Source organism: Xiphophorus couchianus, chromosome 13 (assembly GCF_001444195.1).
Source record: "Xiphophorus couchianus chromosome 13, X_couchianus-1.0, whole genome shotgun sequence".
Taxonomy (NCBI): Eukaryota; Metazoa; Chordata; class Actinopteri; order Cyprinodontiformes; family Poeciliidae; genus Xiphophorus; species Xiphophorus couchianus.
The window spans coordinates 8,936,424-8,962,400 of NC_040240.1; the positions used below are offsets into that span (position 1 = coordinate 8,936,424).

General features: G+C 39.8%; 1 protein-coding gene across 4 annotated transcripts; it reads right to left on the minus strand.

Annotated features, from left to right (window-relative positions):
- igf2bp3 (insulin-like growth factor 2 mRNA binding protein 3) lies at window positions 1-25,953 on the minus strand. Of its 4 annotated transcripts, none has more exons than XM_028036720.1 (16): window positions 24,303-25,953; window positions 23,382-23,442; window positions 18,047-18,095; window positions 14,109-14,160; window positions 11,432-11,495; window positions 10,863-11,141; window positions 10,631-10,765; window positions 7,677-7,799; window positions 7,405-7,540; window positions 5,987-6,112; window positions 5,746-5,814; window positions 4,278-4,397; window positions 4,124-4,198; window positions 3,841-3,972; window positions 3,620-3,733; window positions 1-3,116 (listed from the first exon to the last, which is right to left on the minus strand). In XM_028036720.1, the coding sequence occupies exons 1-16, from the start codon at window positions 24,475-24,477 to the stop codon at window positions 3,003-3,005; spliced, it is 1,824 nt and encodes a 607-aa protein (XP_027892521.1). In that variant the 5' UTR covers window positions 24,478-25,953; the 3' UTR covers window positions 1-3,002. The 4 variants fall into 4 exon arrangements, with proteins under 4 accessions (XP_027892521.1, XP_027892522.1, XP_027892523.1 ...); XM_028036721.1 differs by lacking the exon at window positions 24,303-25,953 and adding an exon at window positions 24,031-24,234; XM_028036722.1 differs by lacking the exon at window positions 5,746-5,814 and having other exon boundaries at window positions 4,278-4,400.
- Window positions 25,954-25,977: the final 24 nt, after the last annotated feature.

Below are 25,977 nucleotides of genomic sequence, written 5' to 3' on the forward strand. Positions count from 1 at the left end.
AAAAAAATAAGTACATCTGAATTTCATTTGGCAGATTTTTAGTCGAGAATGACTAAAGAAATGCTGGTTTCCTGAATTGTATTCTACCAAATAAAATGGAACTTGGCCAGTTTTATGGCCACAAAAGAAATGAACAACCAATCATTTAAAAGAAAAGTTTTGCAGACCTCATGGAAACAACTTGCATAAAACGGTCTCATCCATATTAAAACAAAAAAAAAAACTTTATTTTTTTATTCTTTTTATTCAGAGGCATTTGACAAGTGGAACTGTGTGTTTGTGGGGAGGTGACAGGGCACAAGTACGATTGCAGAGAGGGGGAGGAGAGAACATCATGCCGAAGATCGATCACTTTTCCATAAACAGATTCAGTCCCTCTAATTTGTCCCATACCAAAAAAAAAAGTTCCACATTACACAACCAAGAAATGCTAACCGAAAAATGCCATCAAATCAGCGAGTGTAGCATCTTGTGAAAGACAAAACAGACTTGCATTTTCTTGTCTAAGTCTTATAAATCTGAAAGAGGGGGAAAAAAACAGGTCCTTTTTTGCATTAGACTGAAAGCAAAAATCAAAGATTTGATTTATTTTCCAGAAAGAAAAAAAAAAAAGTTTGAATAGATGTAAGCCACACCACCAAAAATAGAAAGCAGAAAGGAATAATCATTGAGGATCTCAAAGCCAAAAGGAGTATATGTAAATATAAACACTGATCAAAAGAAAACATTTCTATCACTTTCCATTATTCTCAATTCTACAGAATTCGTTAGTTTTAAATTTTCATTTCTTTTCTGGGGAGGTGCACCACAAAAGTGTGTGTGTGGGTGTGCGGGGAGCGGGGGGAGGGATGGGTGATGGGTTATGGGTTGGGGTCTAACAAATGGTAGAATGCCTCCAATTCAAATATGTGTCTAAAGAGGTAGATCAAAAACAAACTGGATGAGGGGAGGGTGGGTATCAGGAGGATCATTTTAAGCATCACTTGTGCCCCTCGGTTAAGCATGATGTCAGAAGGGCGCGCCCAGGTAGAAACAAGTGTTCGGGGTAATGAGGTATTGGTGCGCGCTGGCGCTCAGTGGGGGCGGGGTGAGGCGTCCAGTGCCATAGCAACTCCCTCCCCCACCTCTCACCCCCCTCAGCTGAGGTAGACTGCGTTCTACTGTGGAAGCACAGATACACTCTAGCACTTGTCCACAATCAATATATATTTACATTCGGCACGGAAACAAAAATAAAATAAAATGACTGTTTAGGATTTTTGTTTCCTGTCCGAGTGGGGGGGGTTCATTCACAATTATGCGTCATTTTAACTTGTCTTCCCCTTGATGAGCAACCAAAAAATAATAATCTAATCAAGTTGCGAAAGAAAGGACAGCTCACTTTCTCCAAGCCCAAAACATAAAAATGCATCCATCTGTGCCACTCCCCCGACTCACTACGAAGAGAAGAAAATGAATGACTTGGCCACGTCACTATGGCAGAGTTTGAACCTTACCAGGATAGCGTTAGCAATAGAGCGGCAGATGACCCAGAAATGAAACAGACCAAGAGAGGGAAGAAAAAAAATAATAAAGATGCTCCGACAACAGTCAGGAGCTGCAGCATCCTGACCACAGCCCTAAATAAGAAGGCAAAAAGAATTCGACATTAAAACTACCAGCAAAACCCCCAAATAAATGGCATTGCTGCAAATATGTACGGTTGGCTTTTCTTTTTTTTTTTTTTGCACGCGTTTAGTTGTTCTGTACTTGCTTTTGTCTTCAAGAAGATGGTGGACCGTTAGTGGGGAAAAAAACAGAGGCAATTTTTTTCTCTATATACTTCTCCGTCAGCCGCCAGCTGAGGGGGAGGAGCGGGTGGGGTGCCAACTCTTGCTCCAAGGCTGCTATGTACAAATAAATTTTATGTACAGGGTCATCTTTGTTCACACATCCACATGTACAATGCCGCCTAAAGCACCAGAGTTGAAGGCAAGGTCAGTTGGCAGCTGACCCGGAAATTTTAATTTTTTTTAAAAAAATAAAAATGTTCAAAGACTATCAGCTTTATAAAGTATACAAAATACCACAAAAGCAAAATAAAAAGAAAGGAACTTTTTTTTTTCTCCATATAATCATTTTTTTTCTCTCTTCTGAGGTAATAGATCCTGAGGTAGTTAAACAAAATGCATAAATTGGTTTTTCAGGGCAGCAGCTCGGCACCTTTTTCGCCAAAAGTGTCAGCCGCAGCGCTGCCCGCTCTACTAAATATATATATGTATTTATATTTATATATTGATCTATTCATATAGGTCTATCTATAAAATGCATCCGAATTTTTTCTTTAAAAAAATGCCACTTTCATTCCGAGGGCAGGACGCCTGATATATAACCAACCCTCACAGGGATCTTGTCCTAAAACAAGAATGTTTCCCCTAAATGTGGCCCACCTGGCCAGAGCCAACCCTCCCCCCCCAACTAAACCTCTGTTGGTCCGACCAGGACCGAGCAATGCCTTTTCTCTTTCCACGGAAAAACTCGTGAGAAAGCTTTAACCAATTAAGAAAATCTAAACAACCTAAACATCTTTAAGGTACCACACCACAGGGGGTGATAGAAATGGGGTGTAGGGAAGGGCGGGGGGTCTGTATTTCTTCCTCATAGTTTTAGTGTAAAAAGAACCAAATAAAAAAAAACTACACCCATGAGGGGGGGTAGAGGAGGAGGTTGAACGGAGGGCAGGTGATGTTGGCGAAAGCCCTCTAAAGTACATTCTCACAGCAGCAGACGCAGAGACGTGAAGTGGGTGGAGCTTAAGAGGTGTAAGGTGTCGTCACCCCCACTTTAAAGTCATCAAGTTGTTCAGGGAGGGGTGGATGTTTGGTTCCGATGACCTTGACCCCTGAGATGTGCATTAGGATCCACTGTCATTTTTCTTTTCCCCCTATGAGCTTTTCTGCATCTGTCCATCTTTCAAGTTCACGACGGATCCAGTCGCCGTTCTTCCAGGGCTTGCTGGAGCTTCACTTCCTGCGTGGCGTCAGAGGCTGGGAGCCCGATGGCGTCTTGGGCTGCTGCTGTTGATGCTGCTGCCTCCTCACCTGAGCCAGGATCTCCTGAATCTTCCTCTGGGCCAACTAAACCAGATAGAAGAATATTACTGTCCTCAAAACACGTCACTGGAATTTTAAGATTCATTTGTAAATGACTTAGACTAGACTTAGACTTGTACTTTATTGATCCTTTGGGAAGACTCCCTCAGGAAATTGAAGTTACCAGCAGTAAATATGGCTGAGACTACAATTTCTCCTCATTGAATGTTTAATTTTGTGGCCAAAAACAAAAAATGTTGAAATTAATGCATTTTATTTATTTATTTTTCAGATAATTGACCGGGAGGAAATCTGACTGGCAGGAACATGCCCCCAACCAGAGATCTTTCAGTTACAACAAAGAATAATAAAAAAAACTCCTTTAGAAAGGCAAATGAATGCAAATTTATTGCTTTTCCTTTTGAAAAACATACTGCTTTTGAAGTTATATCTTTCACTTTTAACATTTTTTGTTCTTTTAATCCGAGTGAAATAATTGCACATCTTGAAAACTGTTGCCTTGTACATTTATGATTTCCTTGACCCACCTGGCATGCAAAGAAGTGTCCACTGATCTTCACTATGACCTGGTCATTCTCATCAGGCGTCTGGTCCCTGGGCACCACCACTTCTGCACAGGTCAAGTTCTGCAGCTCATTTACCTGCAGTCACATCAAGACGAACTTATTACTGGTGCACAATTCTGATTTATTTTCATTTTTTTCCAACCCCAACATTTGAGAGCGTCCATTTATGAAGCTTTATTTACCGTTTTTCCACCTTTCCCAATGACGCGTCCAGCAGCAAAAGAGGGAACTTTGATGTGCGCTTCCAGCTTCACCTCTTCTTTCGGCCCAAAAAAGTTCTCTTCTTTAAGCTTGCCAAAGATGCGACACTGGGCCTGAAGCCAGAAAGATTCAAGTAGAAATTAAATAAAACTAAATTTTAACATTTGTTCTTTCCAGCCGAGTAACGTTAAATAGGACAAGCTTCTAACATGCGAGAAATACAACTTCCAAACTTTTAAATCAGCAATTCTCAAGGTTTAGCACCTTAAACTGAGCTTCTGGTGGCCCGACAATGATGACCATCCTCTGCTTGGCATCCATTCCTTCTGCTGGAGCAATCTGAAAGCAGGTGAAACGCAGTATTAGCAGCAGCCTACACCTAGTCGTCTAGCTTCCATCACCACAACTTTTCCCTCACCTTGATTGAGGCTCCTGCAAAGTGCGACAGCTGTTTGATGTGTTGGCCCTGTTTTCCAATGATAGCTCCCACAGCTAGTGCAGGAATGAACAGGTGAACTGTCTCAGACTCCGGCTGGCCCTGCTGAGCGAAAACAAAAAGGTTACAAATGTGACCGGAAGACTCAAGCGGGACCAACACTGCAGCTCCAGCCACCCATGTGCCAAGGCAGATAAGGGATCAAGCAGAAGCTGCACTATTCTGTAAGAGTTGAATGTAGACACTTGAAATTAGTAGCTGAAAATGAGTAGCTTCTATCTAGAAGAGAGACAAAACAATACAATAGCTATTATTAATCTCTAAACTGTTGGATCAGATCAGTGTAAAACATGTAGGGATGTGATTAGTCCAAGATGAACAGCATGATGTAGAAACATGTTAATGAAAACTTGAAAAGGGAACAAAAGTCTTCTTTGATCGCACTCCATAAAAAGCTTTGATTTAGTAACGTAAAGAGGCTCTATAGTTTAGAAATCAACACTCACCAAAACAAAATTAAGTTCTCTAGACAAGGTCAGCATATACATTCGTTGTTTTTTTAGGTGTTGCTTGTCATTCACTCATTTAATCCTAATATATAATTATTCTTGAATGTTCACATCTTTGTTACAACCACAAGCTTCAAAGCATTTATGTGGATTTTGTTTGGTGGGCCAACACAGAGTTAAAAAAAAAACAAAAAAACGTGGTTTTCAAACTTTGACAAATCTTAAAATTGCAGTGTGCATTTGTTAAAATTAGTGCAGATGGTGGGAGAATCCTTTAAAGACAGCTATGACCTGCACACTCCACAAATCTGGCCTTTGTGGAAGAGTGGCACAAATAAAACCAGCATTCAAAGAAAGACATAAGCACTGCATGTCCCTCTAAACAGCATCAGGACTGTTAAAAAAATGGCATAACATTGCCAGCCTACTTTTTTCCACAGAATAAAAAAAAAAAAAAAAAAAACTTTTTCCCCTTCAACTTCACAATTATGAACTACTTTGTATTGGTCTTACTGATAAAACCTCAACATCGTGCACTGAAGTTTGTGGTTGTAATGTCACTACAAAACTGTGACAAAATTTAAGTGTGAATACTTTCTAAAAGCAATGTAGACACTGTCGATTGTTCGACAGTGTCTACTGGTAGAACTCTGCTATTTATGCAATGATAAGACAACATTTTTCAGAGATGCAGATGTTTAGTAGAGGTCATAAAAACCATTCACCTCCTTAGCTTTTTTGGGATACAGTGAATCAGAGAAACTACTAAGGTCATGTTAATATTTGAGTCTGTCATCCTCCTCGCACTCGCTCCGTATTTAGAGTTTGCCTAAATCCCAATATGTGGGGAAATGAAGGAGAACTTTACAACAAACCCAAACCCCTAATCTCGCAGCGAGCAGCCACAAGCCGTGCAAAGCACTTTGGGATGGGTGACTTACAGCAAGTGGCTGGCTGCTTGCCGACAGCATAGAAGCCCAAAATGGCCCCTCAGCCCCATAAGAACTGCACTAGAGGGAAAAAGGAAACGTGAAACTCTGTTGCTCAAGACCGATTTCTGCTTCCGTTTCAGTTGCAGACTTCACAGGCCTCACCCAACAATTTAGAAAACCAAGTCAAAACTTCTTGGCTTTGTAGTGTTGGAAGCAGACTGCTTTATTAGCCAACAGACTTGTCACTTACTCCATACGAGCCACCATGAGCTCCAGGAGGCGGGACGTTGGCCATGGAGGGACCCATGCCTGGTGCTCCACTGGGGAACAAACCCAAAGCGTTCAGATTCAAGCCAGGAATGAGGTTGGATTGGAGCTGTAAATAAAAAGGTAGTATATTAATTGGTGACATTCAAATACATTTGTCAAGCATCCTCCTTTTTCATTTTTGACAGCCCTGTACTCCCCAAAAATAAAATTAAAATCTTAGTAACTTCCGCAAAGGTTTTACTAAAAAGCAGGCGCATAAAATGAACCTGGACTCTTAAGATTTTCTACAATTTAACTAATGCATATTCATCCTACCGGCAACAAAAAAAATACTTAAGGTAAAACAATACCTTAAGTATTATTGAGAAATAAAGAAAAAAAAGTCCACTGAATTTGTACATTAATTCAAACATTACAGTTTGTCCTGAATCACTACAAGTATCAAGAAGAAATATTAGGTCATCTTCACATGATGTTTCAGGATCTGAAAGTGTTGCCATAGCAGTCGAGTACAACAAATATACCGATAAGGAATTAAGCATTTTACTTCCCAAAACAGAACTTCTGGCCCTTTTATTCCTTTTTAAGCCAGTAGTTTCAAAACCAGGCACAAACATGCTCACATCATACAGACAACATAAACTTTATAGGAAGTAAAATAAAGGATAAAACAGAACAGTATATAATTGAAATATTTTCTCTTTTTTTAATACAAAGAAAAATACATTACATATTTAAGCATTATTAAAGCAGTTGTGTGCACAAATGCAATGAAATCTGTTTGTTCAGGAGTTACCTGAACTTTCTTTTTACCTGATGTCACAAATTTTGGTATTTTCTATATTACTTTAGTCTTACCTCTAGCTGGCAATTTTGCGTTTAGAAAATTCTTGCATAAAAAAGGTAGGAACTTTTAATTAGGTGGCAGACCATGTAATTTGAGAGAGTTGCAGTTCTTTAGGATTACTGTCGGATATAAAGTGGACTAATGTATTTGACGTACATTAAGGCAAGACAAGAGCAACAGAATATACATTGGGAGGTTTTATTGAACAATTTCAAATATCAGAAATGGCACAGATTTTGTAACAGATGCGCTTATTTAAACGCCACCAGGATTTAACTAAAGATTAATACAAATCTTGAAATGTTTTAAGTGTGGCCATAATTAAAAGGAAGTCAATGGAAAGATTTTCACATTTATGTTTTGCTTTTTGACATCTGTAGTTACATTACAATTTTTGGGCCAATGACAGGATTAGAATCAAATATGTAAATAATTTCATAGATCAGGGTACAATTTGTACATACAATATTGCTGCATGGCATTAATTTTAAAAGCCCATTTTATGAAACAAAACAATAAGGATAAAGTGGCACAACCCTGTTGATTCTTACATTCATAGCAGCCATGTCGCTCTCATAGGATTCCCTGATCTTCTTCATCACCTCCTCCTCAGCCCTGGAGCACGCTTCAATCGAGCCCTTTATTGTGATTGTCCGCTCCGGGTTGTACAAGGTGAGATCCTGGAGCCTGGAAAATAAAAACGGTGAAATATAAACATACTATGAACAATAGCAACAAAAAGCACTGAGTTGATGCAATGCTGACTGCCATCTTTGTGAATTTACTGGAGACGACAGCAGTGAACAAGGTCAAACGTTCTTACGGTGAGATTGTGATCTTGGTCCCCGTGTCTTGCTCGATTTTCTTAAGGTTGCGGCCTTCTTTCCCTATTAGTCTTCCTACAAAGTTGTTGTGTGCAAGGATCTTCAGAGGGATCTCCTCAGTGCTGTAAACGATGACGGCATGATACATTTACAAATACAGAACATCCAAATACACAACACAGAAATGATTCAACATATTAATAGGACAATATATTTCTGATCAGTCAACGTAATCCATCTCCGCGTTCTGCGGGTGCACTGTCTGTGCTCAGTATATTCTTTACTCTCAGGTTTGTATACCTGTTAAGGAAGATCTTTCATGGTCAGGAATGTTGAATCCTCTTCCTCTAAATATTACACGGGCACCTTCATTGTCTTTTAACTACCTAGTTAAAACTTAATTGCATAACAAGGCTTTTAGATAGATAAGATAAGATAAATCTTTATTGTCATTGTCACAAGAACAACGAAATTTAAATTTAATAGCTACATTTCATTTGTAAAAAATGCAGCGAAGGCTTTGAATGTTACAATGTTAGGTTTAACAACCAAGAGAATTTTTAGTTTGAGGAATAATCATGTGAATATTTGTCACATTTCATTTGTATTTTTATTTCATTTTGTTTTACATTATGTATATTAATTGATTTGGTACTCTGTTCTGCTTTAATTATGTTTTAATGCAAAGCACTTTGTAATATTTGTTTTAAAACGTTCTCTACAAATAAAGCATTTTACTGATTTTGCACCGTCAAAAATTCCCAAAGAAAATTGTAGAAACTAAATCTGAAAATATCTCTTATGTTGAGCTTCAATTAGTAAGAGGTTTGTGGAGAATTTAATATTGGGAAACCATTTAATAAATCCACATTTAAACCGATGTTCTTAATTCTACAAATGTTCACATTTAAGTTATGAATAATTGTGTCTGCAGCAAAGCGTAGCAGCAAATAAGTGTTGAACTTCTGAATGAATGGAACAGGGAGTGCTTTTATTTTGACATTTAGCCAGAAAGGGTTTTGTAATGGTGCAGCTGGTGGGACAGGAAGACAGTGGCAAAGACAGATTGTTTATTTTGTTCTGAAGTGATCCAAATCATATAAGAAAGCTTTCATTGGGAGAGACAGTCACTTGGTCATTATGAATCTAGAGTTGACATGAGCCATAAACACCTCGTAATCCACCAACATTAATGGCCAACCAACCACATCCTTTCACAATAAAACATGCACAGCAACGCCAATCTGTTGCCGACATACCAGATTGTTTTCATATACAATAGTCTCTGACCAGAAATTCAAGTGTAGAGTCTTCCATTTTTGTAATTTAACCTTGAAACCTGTGCAACTGCTCGCCATCACTATTTTTATTCTCTGTGCAATGGAAGGAACTATTAACTGCTGCAGGTCCAGTCTCCCTGAACGATGAACAAGCAGCAGCTTTTCTCCAAGCTCTTCAACCCATTTCTAAGCCCACACACTCAACAGAAGAAGCTCGTTTAAGGTGGTTACATCTTGTTCTTTAAAGATTCATATCTCATGACTGCAGGCTGGAGTTGGAAAACAAACCGGTAAATCTAGAGGTTGGAACTTTTTTTTTTTTTTTTTGCTCTTTCACCAACATAGCAGCACCTGTATTTCTGCAGATGAGGCCCCAGTCAAGCAGTCAGTCTGTTTCCTACTCAGTCCCACCACCACTCATGATAACAGGTTAACAAAACCCCTTTGCTTGAAATAAATACTGACCTGAAAGGGAGAATTCATTGACAATGTGTTTATGTGTTGAATGCTCAAACACTGCAGTGCTGTCACCATGGAAGGAAAGGCCTATACAGCAGACTCCAGTTGCCTTACCGACAAAGACACTGTCCCCACAACTTCCTGTAATGCACTGAAGCTTTAACGGTTATATGCTTCTATAAGTTGTGTCAACAATGAAATGTTGCATTAGTCATTTGCCGTCAAAAACTACACTAAGTTTTGTAGCCTTAAAACATCAATTTGTTTCAGACATCTGATATTTCTTTGGAGAAAGGAGGTTTTAGGTTAAATTACTGACAGTCAGTATTTGCATCTAAAATCGCAGAAAACATGAACTTATCTTGCTTCGAGTCAAATTTTTCAGGACTTCTTGGCTGAAATCCCATCAAACTCTGAACATTTAGAAAGAACAGTGGGAAAGATTTGGTTCAGCTACTAAACACAGTTCAGAAAGTTCAGAATTAAGACGTAGCAGAAAAGGCCTTGCAGTAACTTTATTAATAGCTTTATACTCAGTTTATCAAAAAAAAGTGTTGTTTTTGGTAATTTAGTCAAACTTTTACTGCGTTCAATATGAAGTGCATCTTTCATGTGAAATGTCTTTAGATATTAAGAGCCATAGATTACATCTAAAATGTAAAATGTATGTATACTCAACTTGAAGATGGCACATACAACAGAAAATCTTGATAGACTTATTTTACATTGAATGATTAAAGAAGCCAGCCGATGTATCCACCAGACCAGTCCAACAATTACTAGGAAAGAGGTCATGGGTGTAAACTCTTAAGAGTGACTTCAAGAAGTGCAGAGGTGGGATAAGGAATGGGAGAGTGCTGTGGCAGTTCTTGCAAGAAAGGATATAAACTAGCAACACAACCTAGTGAAAATGCATCAGTGATTTGGTTGTTTAGTGTGACCAAACATCTGAATTATTAGCAGGCTTCTGTATAATTTGATGACCCTCTGAGGAGGCAATTCAACTATTTGATTTGGGTAATTTGATAACAAAAACCATCTAAAAGTTGATAGACAATAACTTTTAACATGCGTTGGAGACCCCCTGCTTTAGATTAATTTTTTTAAAATGCACCCACCTGCCATCTGGTTTTTAAATAGGTAGAGAATCAAACACGTGAAACTCAATCACAAAACCCTAGTCAGTTTCTCAGGAGTTTTTCAAGAGAACTCACAACTTTGTGTCAACTGCTTCCTTCTGCATGATATCCATGATGGTTCTGCAGGCGTTTGAACAACCGTCAGGGGTGGAGTGAATCGTAATGGGTTTTTCTGCTGCGCCTGCATTTTCTTTCCGATGGATGTCGATCCTGTCGTGTAGATGCGACCAAAATTAGTCAAATTTACAAGATGCTCAACAATAAAATCTTCTAGGTTCAGTTTAAATCCTGACCTCCGTGTACGTACTTTGAGTGGGTCTGTTTGGTGATATTTCGTATGGTGGCGCCCTCCTTGCCAATGATTGCTCCTACGAACTGCGTGGGTACCAGCACGCGCAGCGGGATGTCGGACTGCACTTTGGGACGCGCACCCAAACCCGGAGAGCCAGCACGGGGAGGTCCGCGACCGTTGAAGCCTCTCCGGCCCCCTGAAGGAGGACCCTCTGGTGCAGCCGTCTCATCTGGGATATATGACACTTTCAAGGCATAGTTCTCCATCATTGATCCATTGAGCTTCTCCATTGCTCTGGGGAAAGTTACAAGACAGATAATCCCGTGTCAGCATCAAGGACTTAAGGTTTCATGAGGTGCAAAAAATGTAATATAATTGATGTACACCAGGGGGCACCAGATGGCTAATTTAATCCCCGCCTTTCCAACACACATACTCCCTCTCCTTCAGCCATTGATTGGATGTCAGATTTAGCTAGACTGACTTTGAGACAGCAGAAACATGGCACATTGGAGGAATTAAAAGACAAAAAAATGCTGGTGCAAAAGGATAATGAAACAAAGTCAAGGCAAATGTTTACTTACAGTCTTGCATGGTCCCGAACTGCGTATCGAACATTCACTACTGCAGTCTCTGTATCAGTGTTTACTGTGGGGGGAAGAGGCATGCAGTCATATTCAATAGGAATAGTCCCAAAAACTAGAGGACAGAAGATGCTGAGTCAAACCTTCATTTATTTCACAGCAGACTGAAGCCACCAATGTTATGTTTGCCTGTTTAATGACGATCCTTATACAAAAATCCACCTTTTTACAGTGGTCACTCTAATCATACGGTACTTCACATTTTCTTAGCAAAAAATAAAAAGAAAGAAACTGTCAAAATGACCATCTTTTCATAGTGCCCAACAGAATTGTTTTTTCTATAAACTCAGGATTTATTAAAAAAAAAAAAAAAACAACTTAGTATCTATTGATCAGGTTATATTAAAAACATATGGCTCAAAATTAATGTAACAGTTTTGTCAAGGAATTGGTAGATTTTCTCATCTTGTTGCAAGAGTCAGTTTCTAATCATTTTGTTTATGCAATATAATTTATTTGCCGATTCTTTGGCACAGCGTATTAAACTGACATATGACTACCATAACATGGTAGAGTCACAAGTAATACATTTCATTAAATTGAGAAAAAGGGCAGGATTAAATAAGCTTTCACTTCTTCCTACTCCTTTTCAAACACTATAGTGATAAGCCAGTTTTGTTTTGTTATGTATACACGTTTTCTCTTGCCCTACCGATTACCTGTTTTCCAGTTTTTAAAAACCTGTTTGAAATAAATTTAAATTACTGAGGTTTAAAGCTCCATAAACTCCACCTTTTAGTTTAATATTTTGTGAGAAATTAAAAGCACACACATTTAATATGGATGTGAATATAAAGGTTTTTACTATGCTGAATAGTCTTCATATATAAACTTAGACTTTACACTAGTCCATCACCATTAAATGGTTAGCTGACAAACTGCTCTGACATTTAGTCCTCACAGGAGAGCTAATATTGCTTCACAGATTCAACTAATCAAGTTCCAGTTTATCACCAATATGCAGCTCTTTTCTGATGACCTTTGCACCTAAACCATCTTTCTGATTGTTTTCTCCTGGTTTGTAGAGCAGGAGAACAACTTTCACCCAGATAAAACTAAGAGCTTTACTCTTAAAATGTGAAAAGCTCACAGACTAATGGTACAGCAACAGTGTGCACAAGTCTACTGCGGAGCTGTCTATGAAGTGATTGTTAAATGTGTCGCACTAAGAAGGTGGGAAGCAGCAGTGGTCAGTAGGGTCCGACTTTCGCTATGAAAGTCAGTGGAAAGGGAGAAAACATTGGTTGAACTAAATTCACAAATTCTATAATATTCTCAGATTTTACTTTAATGCTTAATTTCCTTGTTTCCATTTGAGTTTTCCACATCGTTATCACACCACCCTACTATCCTAGCAGTGCAATGTTGCATGTTTAACATCACTTTTCCTTTTCGCAAGATTTTTAGAACTGAAGCATAATGCAAGCACATATTTTGATCAGGTGTTTGCTGTTTTGAAAAGCCCTCTCGAAAGGGAGCAAAAGTCAGGGGAAAATTTCAGTTTTGTTTTCAAGTCCTTACACACTTCATGAGTGACGGGTCAGGACGTATGGAGGGCAATCCAACACAATACCTACAGCCATCTACAATGTGTCCACTTCTTTTTTATTGCAGTAATGAAAACGCAGCGAAGGCCATGAATGTTACAAATACTTTTAAAAATGCTCTTTAGTACAAAGGTAGCCTCATCAGTAAATTATGTTTAACAGCCAAAAGAGAATTTTTAATTTGAGGAACAATCATTTGAATATTTGTCACCGCTTCAATGGTACATTTTCTTCCAAACACTTATCCGTTTTACAACACTCAGTGTCAGATGTATCACGACCGTTTTAAATTACACCCCAAACTCTCAGATTCTTAGCAATTTCTTAAATATTCATTGATACATTGGATATTCTCTGCCCATATTTTATTCTCACCATTTAAAATGCTGCTACTATCAGTGTTACAGCTAACTTTTTCTTTTCTTTTTTTAAATTCAGTCACATGGATCCTGTACAAATATTTGGTGTTTTTTTTTTAGGCCCCTCAAGACATCTTTTTGGAAAAAAAACATAAGAGCCATAATCTAAATCTAAATTGCAAAAGGAAGAGCTGCAGAAAATAAATCATTGTCCTGGCTAACACCCTAGCTCATTCTCTCAAAGGAGTGTGTGTCAAAACCAGTATTAAGCAGTTTGATAACACTGCACTGATGTAGAACAGAAGACCTATTTGCAGTAATAACTGGACAAAAACACTTTATTCATTGTGCTTGTTAATGTTTGTATTAAGAGCTGCTTAAAGGCTACGAGAAGGAATGAAAATAAAAACTGAACATCAAAGAATTCATATAATTAACTGTGTAACTTGCACACAGATTTTGGATTATAATGAATTTTGAGTCGAAAACAAAAGCCCAAAAACATTTACCATCTGGCTTACTATTGAATTTTCATACAGTTCAAAAATTATCCACATAAATCCACTTAACCCTTTATTTAGCAGTTTCTGAACATGCATGCAATTTAAGCAGCTCAACACTGCAAGAATATAGATTAAATAAATTGACCACAATAAAATGCAATATGGAAAAAAATAAAATTAAAAAAATAAATAAATCAAAGCTATTTACCTTGTTCACAGCTCTCTACTGCACCATACTGCGCGAGCATACCATCCAAAACCTGAGAATAAAGAAAATCTATTTATCTGACAACTTTATGCTCAACTAGTTAAGATGTAGATTTTTAAGAGCAACTGGTTCAAATAAAAGCTGATGAATTCTTAGTCTAGCAATATTGCATATTTTCAGTAATTTGCTGCTTTTTTGAAGAACATCTGTGCAAAATGAGCCAATTATGGTCAAGGACTTGAATAATTACAAAAAAATAAAAATAAAAGCTTGGGGAAAAAAAAAAAAAACATGCATCCATTCACTTTGGAGGGAGCAATGGCTAAAGAAAATCAAATGCCACACTGACTCAGATTTGTTGTCAGGAGCCAAGTTATTACAAAAAATATAAATAACCCAAAGTTACAAAAACAATACATACAGGTATAAAGTGAAAAAAACTGACAGGAAATATATTGAAAAAGTACATTATGGTTGAAATTTGTGATACACGCCACAGTTATGGTGTAGGGAAAAAAAATAAAGTTACAAAAAGAAATCTAAATGTAACTAATTGAAAAGTTTAATGAACAAATTATGGAGAATTTTTTTTTATTTATATATTTGAGAAGCTATAAGTTTTCCATCTACCAAATACTGAAGAACTGAGGCTTTTAACTTTAATTCATGGATGTGGTTGCGAGTTGGCGAGAAGCAGAGCAGGCTTGTAAGCTAAGCTAGGACCTCTGACCATGCTCAGTCAAACTCATGGCCACACCCCCTCGAGAGCTCAACCCCACTTTCCAGCCAACAAGACTGCATCCCCCTGCCCCCACCTCCATAACTCTAATAAACCACCAACCAGGCAACCTCCCGCCTCCCTGCCATCTGTGCTCCCCGTCATTGGCTGCTCCCGCCACTGACACGGTTCCCCTGAAGACGAGCCTCGCTGGCTGGCTTCTGCGGCCGCCCGTCCGCCTGATGGGACCAATGGGAATCCAGGCCATTCAGGAAAGGGTGGGGTGCATTCCAGCAGGAAGCAGCAGCAGCTGGGGGGAGGGGTGTGGGTTCATGCTACACATTCTGTGAATCAGCGCACATGGAGGGAAGGGGAAGCAGTCCAGGCCCACCCACTCACAACAGCTTGTGAACACGCCACTACTCGGTCCACATTCTCCCTTTTCAGAGAGCTTCACACGCTCATTGACTTATATACATTACTACACATACGCAAGACTGTTTTATTAAAAGACCTTGCTATTCTGCTGATTAAAACCCTGCAACTTCTCCCCTCTCCACCCTCTTCCATTCACAACAGGAAAACAAGCTGTCTCGCTACATGCTAGGAACATACTGGAGCTGCATTAAAAGGACATGCCTAGGCAAAGCAAGCCCACCATTACAAAACGTGGGCTTGTCTGCAGCCATTTGATCCGTTTCTGAATCACACTGAAGTGTTAAAGCTGTGCATTAACCTCCAAGATTTGGAGCAGCGCGAGCAAGCATTGTGCAATAAGAAAATTCTCATTTGGCTTTGTTTGTGCTTATGAAGCAGAAGATAAAGACGACAGCGCAAGCACATGTTATCACAGTTAACATGGAGGTGGGGGGGTTGTCACATAAAGCAGCACGAAATTCCACACTCAGTGGGATTGGACAAAAAGATTGTTTTTAAGAAGCTGATTGCATTAATTTGCATGGGCTAAGAAAAGGAAGAAATATTCACTTAGGCAGAATACTTGTGTGAATGAACAATACTTTCCTACGCACAAAACAACAAAGGTAGACCATGGTCACACGACTGAGGTCCAAGCCTCAGTAAATTTATCCAGACGATGGCTGTGAACTCTGACTTCAAGTGATATACATTTTGACACAAAGTTAACCCTTCATGGAGCAGCAAACAGCGTGAACACAGACAGGTTCACGCTGCGCCAGTGCTTCCAAAATCTGCTGTAGAAATCCGCCTGAACATCATGTAATTTACACAGACAGCTTCACATTGTCAAATCAGACCTGCTTTCTTGAAAACTTGAAATAAATTAGAGTAAAGGTCGACTTCCAGAATAAAAGTATACTACACTGAATTCACAAATCTGCACAATAATTCCAGACCTGAGGTAATGGTTAACTTCAGCACTGCGGCTTACGTCAACACTACGTTTCAGTTTTATAAGAGATTAATGTGGTTCAGGATAATTTTGGATACATCAAACAATTTTACAGACAACTGCAGGAAAAATATGTATACAAAAAAATAAATGCATTTAAATATCCATCCCCTTAAATGTTCATCTACCTCTACAAGCAAAGATTGAAAGACATAAGCATAGGAATAAATTGTGAAAAGTGTAGATTTCAATTTGTTCTCCAAATATATTTACACACTATTTTGACATTGTAGGCAGCAACTGGCTGGTAGTATTATTAAAAGGTACGTCGGGATTTTTAAAAGTTTCATCAAATTTCCACATTCCAGTTTGAGAAACTGCCAGTTTCTCAAACTGGCAGTTTGGTGTGCCTGATCACCAAGCAGGCACAGTCATCTTCTGCTTGGTGATCAGTGCATCTTGAGCTGCCCTTCCCCTGCCTGTTGCTGTGAATAGTAAATAAGCTAAAAAAAACACTTTCCTCCACAGAGACTAATTTGGCTAAAAAATACAAATAAAAAACAAGCATCAAGACAAAACTGACTTGGAAACTTTAGCAGCTCCAATATACACTTGATATTGATATATACTTTTATATACTTACACTTTTCCCTTTTTTACAAATGCATTAAAAAAAAATAAATAAAAAAAACAGCTGACAAGCTACAAGCAGAATGTCTGTTAAGCAACCTACTACAGACTGGCTACCTGAGCAGATAACTAATAATTAACCAGCAAATTGCAGCTCGTTACAGTTGTCTTAATCTAAAGTGAGCATAACGGCAATAATGGTATAATATTCCATGCAATAAGCAACTCCACCCCAAAACAGAGAAGCAGCATTCAGCTTCTAAGCACAACAAATCTGGAACAAACTTCCAGAAACATTGCATAACAGCTGAAACACAGTTTCTTTCAATCAAGGCTAAAAACACTGAGCAACATACTTGATGTGTGTCAATTTTGATTATGGCATTTGACAAAATGTAATGCTTGTTACAATTGGTGACTTGTGTTTTTTATGTTTCTGTGACATAAAGAACTTTGAACTGCCTTGTTGCTGAAATGTGCTATACAAATACACTTGACTGAAAACTATCACATTTGTCTGTGGATATGGAAATTCTTAGTTTTGACTCAAATATAAAGTGTCATAATCACCTCCACACAACATGTAGCATTTTTTCTCCCCATCTTTTAGGTTTACTACAAAAAATTAATCCAAATTGGTCAAAAGTCAGAATTGGCAGGTCAGAACTAAAGGAATCCTGCTCAGTAAATGAATCTGTAACCAAAACTGGCAAACATTACAAATTAATCAATCAGAGATGTATTAATTTAACAGCAGCATTGTTGCTTTTCTGTTTTAAATAAAATTTGATAAAGCTCATGTGTAGATAACACTAAATCGCGATATTTTTAATTCACAATCACCACATAATGAAAGTCTTAAATCAGCTTAACGCTTAAGTGTAGGCTTTAAAAGCCAACTTCAAAAACATTTCAAGCGTGCTGACTTTTACAGTTCCTGAAAGAGTGATGATGGGAAATTTCCGTGACTTATCCTCAGCTACTAAAGAACCCATGTTCAGAAAAAAAAAAAAAATTCTTGATCTTTTTAGCCACAGACATTTGATGCACAAATCTAAGTCGCACTACTGGCTGCGGCCCCAGTTAGACAAATAATCAAGTGCATGCTCAATTGAAATCCAAAGGCAAGGTGACTCCAGAGGCCACTAAATGAGAGCCCAGTTGAGCTGCCCGATTGTGCCACACCCTGGAAGGAGTTAGCCGCCTGTTAGCACTCACCTCCCACTGCATGTGAGGCGGGATGTTCCTGATCTGCAGCTTACAGCTCCTGGAGAGACAAGAGAGAAAGAGGGTGGGGGATGGATGAAGAAGACGACGACATTACATGATGGGGATCGGGGGGGAGACAAAACTGTTAATGCTACTAAGGGCAAGAAGCTACAAGTGGAAAATACAAAAATCAGCTTTTGTTTCTTTTGGAGTTCAACTTAAACCACATGACTGAAGATCAAGAAATTTAGAATACAATGTTAGACTTTGGAAAAAGAAAAACTGTGCAGGGTTTATGGCACTTTAATACGCAATCAAGGGCATCGATATCAAACGCATTTAAAATAAAAAACGTTCCCCTCCTGCACACTTCCTGTCATCAGTTTTAACACTATCCTAATTTTTCTCACATGTTCAATCCTTTGTGCAAAATATAATTTAGAAGAACAGCCAGACATGCTAACAACATTACTTTCAATCAATATATTTAAAACTATGTGCTCTGTTCCCCTGAATGAGGAGGTTGGAACCCCAGCGAGTCTTTAGGACAACTCTTCCACCCAAACAGATCCTTATCCAGGAGCACCCAGCTGTGGTGTCAAAAAAAAAACTGCTTGGGGCAGGGGGATGCAAATGTCCTCAGAAACCAACAGGAATCTGGACCAAGACAAGTCAAAATCGTGTACTTGTTCACACAGAGTGTGCATACAGCAAGAGCAAAAGGAGACCAGCAATTACAATGGTGCTGCTGTGCTCCGTCACCAGAAACACAACATGGACAAAAATCCCCAATTCATTCCTTTTAGCATTAAGGGTCCACACCACCACAGTTTCATAACCCAATATACTCATGCACAACAGCAGGAGTACACTGACTATCCGTTCATTTCCACAAAATCAATGGAATTTGTGAATCTGTATTTTGGACTTGCACAATTGTTACATTTGCATAATTTAGCTTAAACATTAAAAGCAGCAAGTACTGTTCATTTTAAAAGTGCACACACACCTACCTAAATTAACAAAGCATACGTACAGACGAGGGTGGGAGCAAGAACACATACCATGTGTGCTTGAACTTTGAACCCAAACTGGCTGTAAGATCAGCTTCACACTCGCGTCACATGATTTATGTGCAGTTCATCTAAAACGGTGTGCTGACCTTTTTCAGTAAGAGTAAAGTCTTTAAGAGTAACGTTTCAAGCTCCCACAATCATCTGCTAATAAAACCACTTAAACTCTAAACGCACGTATTTTAATTGAATGTAAAAATTGTAATTATGATGTTACCTTTTATGAAATTAAGGTTTAAATATGGCATACAAATCCATTTTTGCTGAGTGATTGCCATAATTCATCAAATTTCCCTGGCACGTGCTACCCCATTTGTCAAATCTGTCAATTTGACAAATGGAACAAAAGGAAACTACCCAATTGTCAATGAGCAAATTGTAAAGAAAATTCAAAAATAACTCAACAGGAATTTCAACCCTTTCCGTTCCGCCGTGCCATTCCTGGCTCATCTAGAGTCTTTCCTTTGCATGCTCCCAATGCTCCGCATTGCGGTGGGAGCGCCATGCGAGATGTGCAAACGCACAAAGTACTTCCAGTTGGATTAACCTATAGCTGCACACACAAGAAGTCAGCCAGGGTATGTGTTGGGATTGGGGTGGTGGGGTATACATTCCAAGCCAAAGCCTTTCATTTGGGGAGGTGTGCGTGTGTGTAGATGTGTAGGGGTGTGGTATGGAGGGTGGGGGATAGCCCTGTTTTAGGCAAGGGTAACAAGGGCCCTCTCTGCCCCGTGGGGGTGGGGCCCTGTTGCCATGGACACGGACAAGTCCACTGACAGGAACATGCAGAGCAGGGTTAAAAGTGGGAGGGGAAGCGAGGAAGGGGAGGCCTGCGAGTGACTGGGGTTGGCTCGTCATGTGATGGCCAGGAGGAGGCCGGGCTCCTTCTTTACTTTCAAAATGGACCAACACGCCACACATTAGCCGCCTGCTTAAGACCTATGGGCCCATATGGCGGAGAAGCCGGCGTACGGAAACAAGTACTTGGGCACATGCAGCCATAAAAGCCACAAGAGGCATCACAAGTGACGGAAGCATGCAGAGCACCTGTATTTTCTCCATTTGTTAATAATCCAGCCATACAGACGTATTCAACACGGGACACTAGGTCCGTGCTTGACGTCCATTCACAGCAACTGAACGCCGTATGCAGACCTGAGTGACTGAATACGATCAGGTTCCCAGTGACCCTCACAGACCTCAAGCCAACTACTCACCCCCCCAAAAAATAATAATTTAATGCAAATCAGGCATTTAACATTTAGCAACCTACTTTTGTACGTTTCAGTCTTGATCCAACCGAAAAAAATCCTGCCCTTCTCTCCCCCCCCTTAAAGAGCCACAGCATAAAACATGAGGTTATGCTGAAAAATATGGCCACCCAAAACCAAAGATCAGTTATTTTTCTGCATAGGTGGGCTCCCTAGTGACCTCATGACCCAGAATTTTTTCTACCAGGACAAAGCAGATATTTCTATGAAACAACCCTAATAAGATATGCACATTTATCTACATAAGACACTAGATCTACAAGAAACATTCAAAAAAGTTTATTAGAACACCACAAATATTGTAATTTCCCACATTATGTACTGAAAAAAAGGCTTATACATCTCTGAGCAAGAGAGCCGTTTACTTGCCATTTTACACACAGCCACCCCCATTTTAGCCATACTGTTTTTTTCCCCTTCTCTTCAAGTATGACACATGAACATGTGTTTCTCTTGTACGCAACACATACGTCTGACAAAATAATTTCAGCTTAAACCATTTTAATTTTACTGAAATTGCTTAATTGCAAAACACTTTTGCAATACAAGTGCATTTTTAGAGAATGTTAAAATTTTGTAAAGTAAATCCACCTTAAACAGTGAAGTGCTTGACTTCCTTAAAGGGTTTTTAAAAGAACAAGAGCACATGACTGAGAAGTGAGTGTCATTTTTAAGTGAAGAAAAAAAAAAAGCAAAGATTGAAATGGCCGTCTGTAAGCTGGTTGTAAACCAAGATATTTAACTGAATGCTGTAGGAAGAATTTTTCTGACATCAAGTTATTTATTTTTTTATCACCCAAAACAAAATCATGCTCCATAGCGCGTCTCTTTACACCAACTTAATATGAACCTCCTAGATGTAGCAACCCCACCTTGATCTGTGGTGTAGCACCTCCTCTTCCTGAGGAGTTCAAAGGTTACGGTATAATGATTGGCCAAGCCTTCTAGTCAAAGTGTGTACGCTGGAATGTATAAAGAGCCCTCCTGCCCCTCTCCATAGTACATGTGTGTGCATGCAAGTATGTGTGCAGCGTATAATGAGAACTATTCCCATCAACGGCCATCACAAAGTCCTACATGGTGTAGGATTAGCATGTTTTAACTCTCCTGGCTCCAACAAAGCAGCACAAAAACTGGATTTTGTGCAGCCACAGTCAACACTGCAGGGCATGCTATAAGACAAATATAGATTTAGCACCAAAATTCCAGTCAAGTTCACCTGGCTTCTGAAAGCAGCATAAATATTACAAATAAAATCCCACCAGTTGCCAGAGAAACACACATTCCACGTCAAGATCCCAAAACTCCAGTATACGCTCCTCCCCCCCTAAACATCCAGTGACAAATATTAGGACAGGGTAGAGTTGGAAGTCAAAACGCTTGTTACTGCCACACGTGAAATTTTGAGTCTATACATTTGACCTTATAGTCTGCTCTTTTGCAGGACATAAAACTAGGGTAATTTCCACTGACCAGTAAATTCCATACTTTTGGGGGGGTTTTTATATTAAAAGGGCACATATAAGTCACATACATAAATAAATGGAACCAGCATTTATAATAAAAACTGAAGTCAATATCCTTGATTTGAGATAAGTTTTTCACTCGCAAGCTAACGCCATGTGGTAGCTAGCTCAAACATTTGTCAAGAGCTTGCCTAGGGTTTGTTGCCTTACGAGTACAGGAGTGAAGGGGGGAAAAAAGCCATGGACTGTGGGCTCTGTTTTCAGTTTTGTTGATTTGATACATAATGCAATAAAGATCAGAATTATTTTTAAGTTTAGCACTTCACATGTAATTTACCAAAAAAAAAAAGATGCATTTTTATATTTAAAGTACACCAAGTGTAATACATTTCTAGATTTGTTTTTATTGAAAAAATTAGTTGTTTACTGAAACTTTGGCTCTGGCTTTCACACACATCTTGTGAAAGTCAGTCATTGGTAATTTTCCTGTTAAAATTGCAAGAGTAAATTTTAAATAAATAAATAAAGATGTGCATTATGAGGCAACACTTTGTAGAATAATTTAATTGGGGACGTTATTTTAGACAGTGTCTAGCAGAAAGTGTGCCAACCAGTCCAAGTCTACCCAAACACGTAAAAACATTATAAATAAAATTAAAACGTTCTCTCCGTCCGCCATTACTAAAAATCCACATTTTAATAAGGCAAGGCATAAATTGGCGTAATGCATCCAAATAATGCTTCCACTAGCAAATTCAACGCATGTATTTTATGTTAAACGAGATTAATTACGGGTAAATTACGTCACCACTAAAACACACATTTTAAAACTTCAGCCAACTGGCTGTCGGAGCTCAAGTTACGCTGCTTATATAAGAAATATGCAGACCTTTCTCCAAAAAAGTACAATACGCCACCGCCAAGCGTGACTACAAGGCTCCCACTCTGACACTGAAGGTCTTCCCTCGTGAGTTGGGGCCCAAAATCTACAATTCCACCCATGTTTGGGAGTCCATCTCATGCAACAGCAGCACAACGTGCCGAGGAAAGGGCGGAAGCGTGGGGCAGACAGGGAAGAATGACGGGCAGCTCCTTCTCAAATGGACGACTCCACAAAAGGCCCCGTATGCCACAAATTCAGTCTGTACTCGCACCCAAAACACACATTTCGAGGGTTAACCGGCCACCCCGAGCTTTTAGCTCACACAGTCACTGTATGCGTGTTTAAGAAAACAAATATGGTGGAAGTGCGAAATGAAGCCAAATTCACAGCGGTTTCAGGAGCACTGTGCAGCCATGGCGAAAGGAGTACAGTACACAACCGTGCACCCTTTTTATTTGACCCCACAAGACTAAGGATGAAAATACATTTCAGAATTTTAAAAAAGGACACCATTTCGAAAATAAGCGTGATAAATAACAATACAGCGTATTGTACACGCTACTTTAAAAAATAGAAAAGACGCTGCTTGTAAAATAAAATGTTAGGTGTTCAAAGTCTAAGCTATCCTACAAAACTTAATATTTGACCTACCGTTGACGTTTAGGGACAGAGTGCTCCACTTCCAGAACTTTCCCATGAAGTTCAACTTTACCTAAAGAAATAAAAAAAAAAGAAAATGCCACTTTAATTTGTCCACCACATGACCTCCATTCAACTCAAGCCTCATAAAAAAAACTTAGCTAATTAAGGACGTTTGTTCCTTCCCTTTTTTACCAAAACAGTACGTGAACATGGCGATGTAGTGCATTTAACAAAAACGTGAGATTTGAAGTACAAGTCTGACGAAGTCGTATCGTGTGAAATTACACGAGTTTCGCTAAATTCATGTTAACCCCAATGAGACGAAAAGTCTGAAAATATGCAAAAGCAAAGTGTGGCTCAGTAAGTTGGCCTACATTTTTCGCTAACACAATTAAGCCACCTGGTGTGTCAGCATGCATGGGCGAAGTGGCTTCACTTCGACGGCCTACACTTTGAAAACCTGATGCAGAGTTTATGTTCAAACTGGTGGCTGGGAATTGAAGAGTGGCGCAAAAATAAAAAGCAGAACACTGGCTTCCACGCTCACTACATGGCGTCCACAGCCTCGCTGCCTATGAGCAGCGATAAGCCTCGATATCCTCATGATTGTGTTTACTCTACCATTTTATCAATGGAAATAACAGAAATTCACTCAAACCTGTGGGGCGTTGAAGCCATTTGTCTGAACCCGGAGTGTCAAAAGGCCATGCAAAGGTTGTGCGTTTGTGTGTGTGTGTGTGTGTGTGTGAGGGAGAGAAACAATTGGATACACCCCCACCCTGCAGGAGTATACATGCATTTGTCATAGATATCCGTAAAGAAATCTGGACACATGTAGCAAGGCCGTGCGTATTTCTTCATTTCACTTTATTTATTTATTTTTTTATTATTATTTTTTTTTTTTTGCAATTGTTTAAAATTAAATCTCACCTGAAAGAACATCGATGGCCCTCATCGCCGCCTTCTCGTCCGGGCAATCCACAAACGCATAGCCAGTTTTGACGAGAAACGGACCACTGTGCGGAATCTTCCACTGTTTGAAGATACTTTCCAAGTCCTCCTCGCTCGCCTCTGCGCTCACGTTGCCGATGTATAGCTTATTCATGTTCCACGCCGAAACGGGACAATCTTTACGCTGGAGAGAGGTGGAGGGGGGAGGTGGAGAAAAGAAGAGACAGTTGCTGGCTCTCTCTCACGGATGTGCGCCCGAATCGCCCTGCTTGCTTCTTCTCCCCTGGCCCTTTTACTACTACTACTATACGGAGCGGCTGTGGCGTGCTTCCCGGTCGGTTCGAGCCACAGATAGATTTAAACTGGCAGCCCCTCCACAGTGCGTTTGCGTTCCCTCGCCCCCCCCTCTGTCACTGTCGCGCAGAAAATAAATGCTCAATTATTAATCTCGCCTCGCTCCAAAACGATGGCGGGCCGGGCAAGGGAAGAAAAAAAAAAAAAAAAGGAGGAGAAACTACTTTTGTCTCTTCCTCCGAAAACCCCTTTTGGCAAAGAGACAGAGAATGTCACACACAGTAAGGCTGGCTGGCTGCCTGACGCCCGCCTCTGAGTCTACAGCCTGGAATAAGAAGAAGAAAGGGCAGGAGGAGTCGGAGAAAAGAAAAAAAAAAGATCCTCCGCTATTCCGGCCTTTTTTCTGAATGAGCCACGTGTTCAAACTACAAATCAGCCCACACGTGAGGAATCCCAATTGCTCAATTAAGTGTTTGGGGGATTGGGGGAAAATTGCACGGGAATCTGGGGTGGAGACAGCAGAGAATGAGGAGTGAAGAGAGAAAGGAGGGGAAGAGTGGATTGGTGTTGGAAGAGAGAGACAGAGAGAGTTGGGGGGAATGCCATGAGAGTTATGTGCGTAAAGGTTTTCCGTGCAAACTAGTGTCTTCACCAGAATCACATTCGTGGTGCCTTGCTTTGCAAAGCCTGGCTTCTGATTGGTCGGCTGAAGCATACGCACGCCCACGCTGATATTGCGGGGGCTTGAGCGCATAAGTGCGCTGTAGTGATGACACTGTTGAATGAAAGAGCATGGCAAAAGGGGGTGGGGCCAATCATATACGAGTTTTGCACTATATGTTATGGAAACTTTGCATTAGCAATATTTAATATTAAGAGTCCTGTTTGCGTGGGAGGACCCTGGGCCGCTCCTTGGGCCCTCATGCAACGCGAGAATGACACGTCTACTACTACTTCCCACATGGCGGCATCCATCTTCTCCACCATAGAGTGGAGCCCTCTATGGTCCACGACTCAAAGTCCAGCAGCAGGCCCCATTTACTCGAGGTCACACGCAGGAAAAGTATGGCTTGAGCTGGGATCCTTGCTGTTTGCTTAAAATATCTATTAGACTTCTTGGCGCAACGGGTACGCCACGCGGAGCGAAGACACACGCGAATCCCTAATGCCCGTATTAAAAAAAATAAATAAATAAAAATAAAAAACACTGAATGAGGGGAGTGGTTTCCCTCTCCAGTGTTCCCCTAGTGTACCTTGTAACGTATAGACACATGTTGAATGCATACCTATAACCTACGTGGGTGAAAACATAAGAAGATAATAATGTCAATTTTATGATTGACAGCATGCTGTATGATTC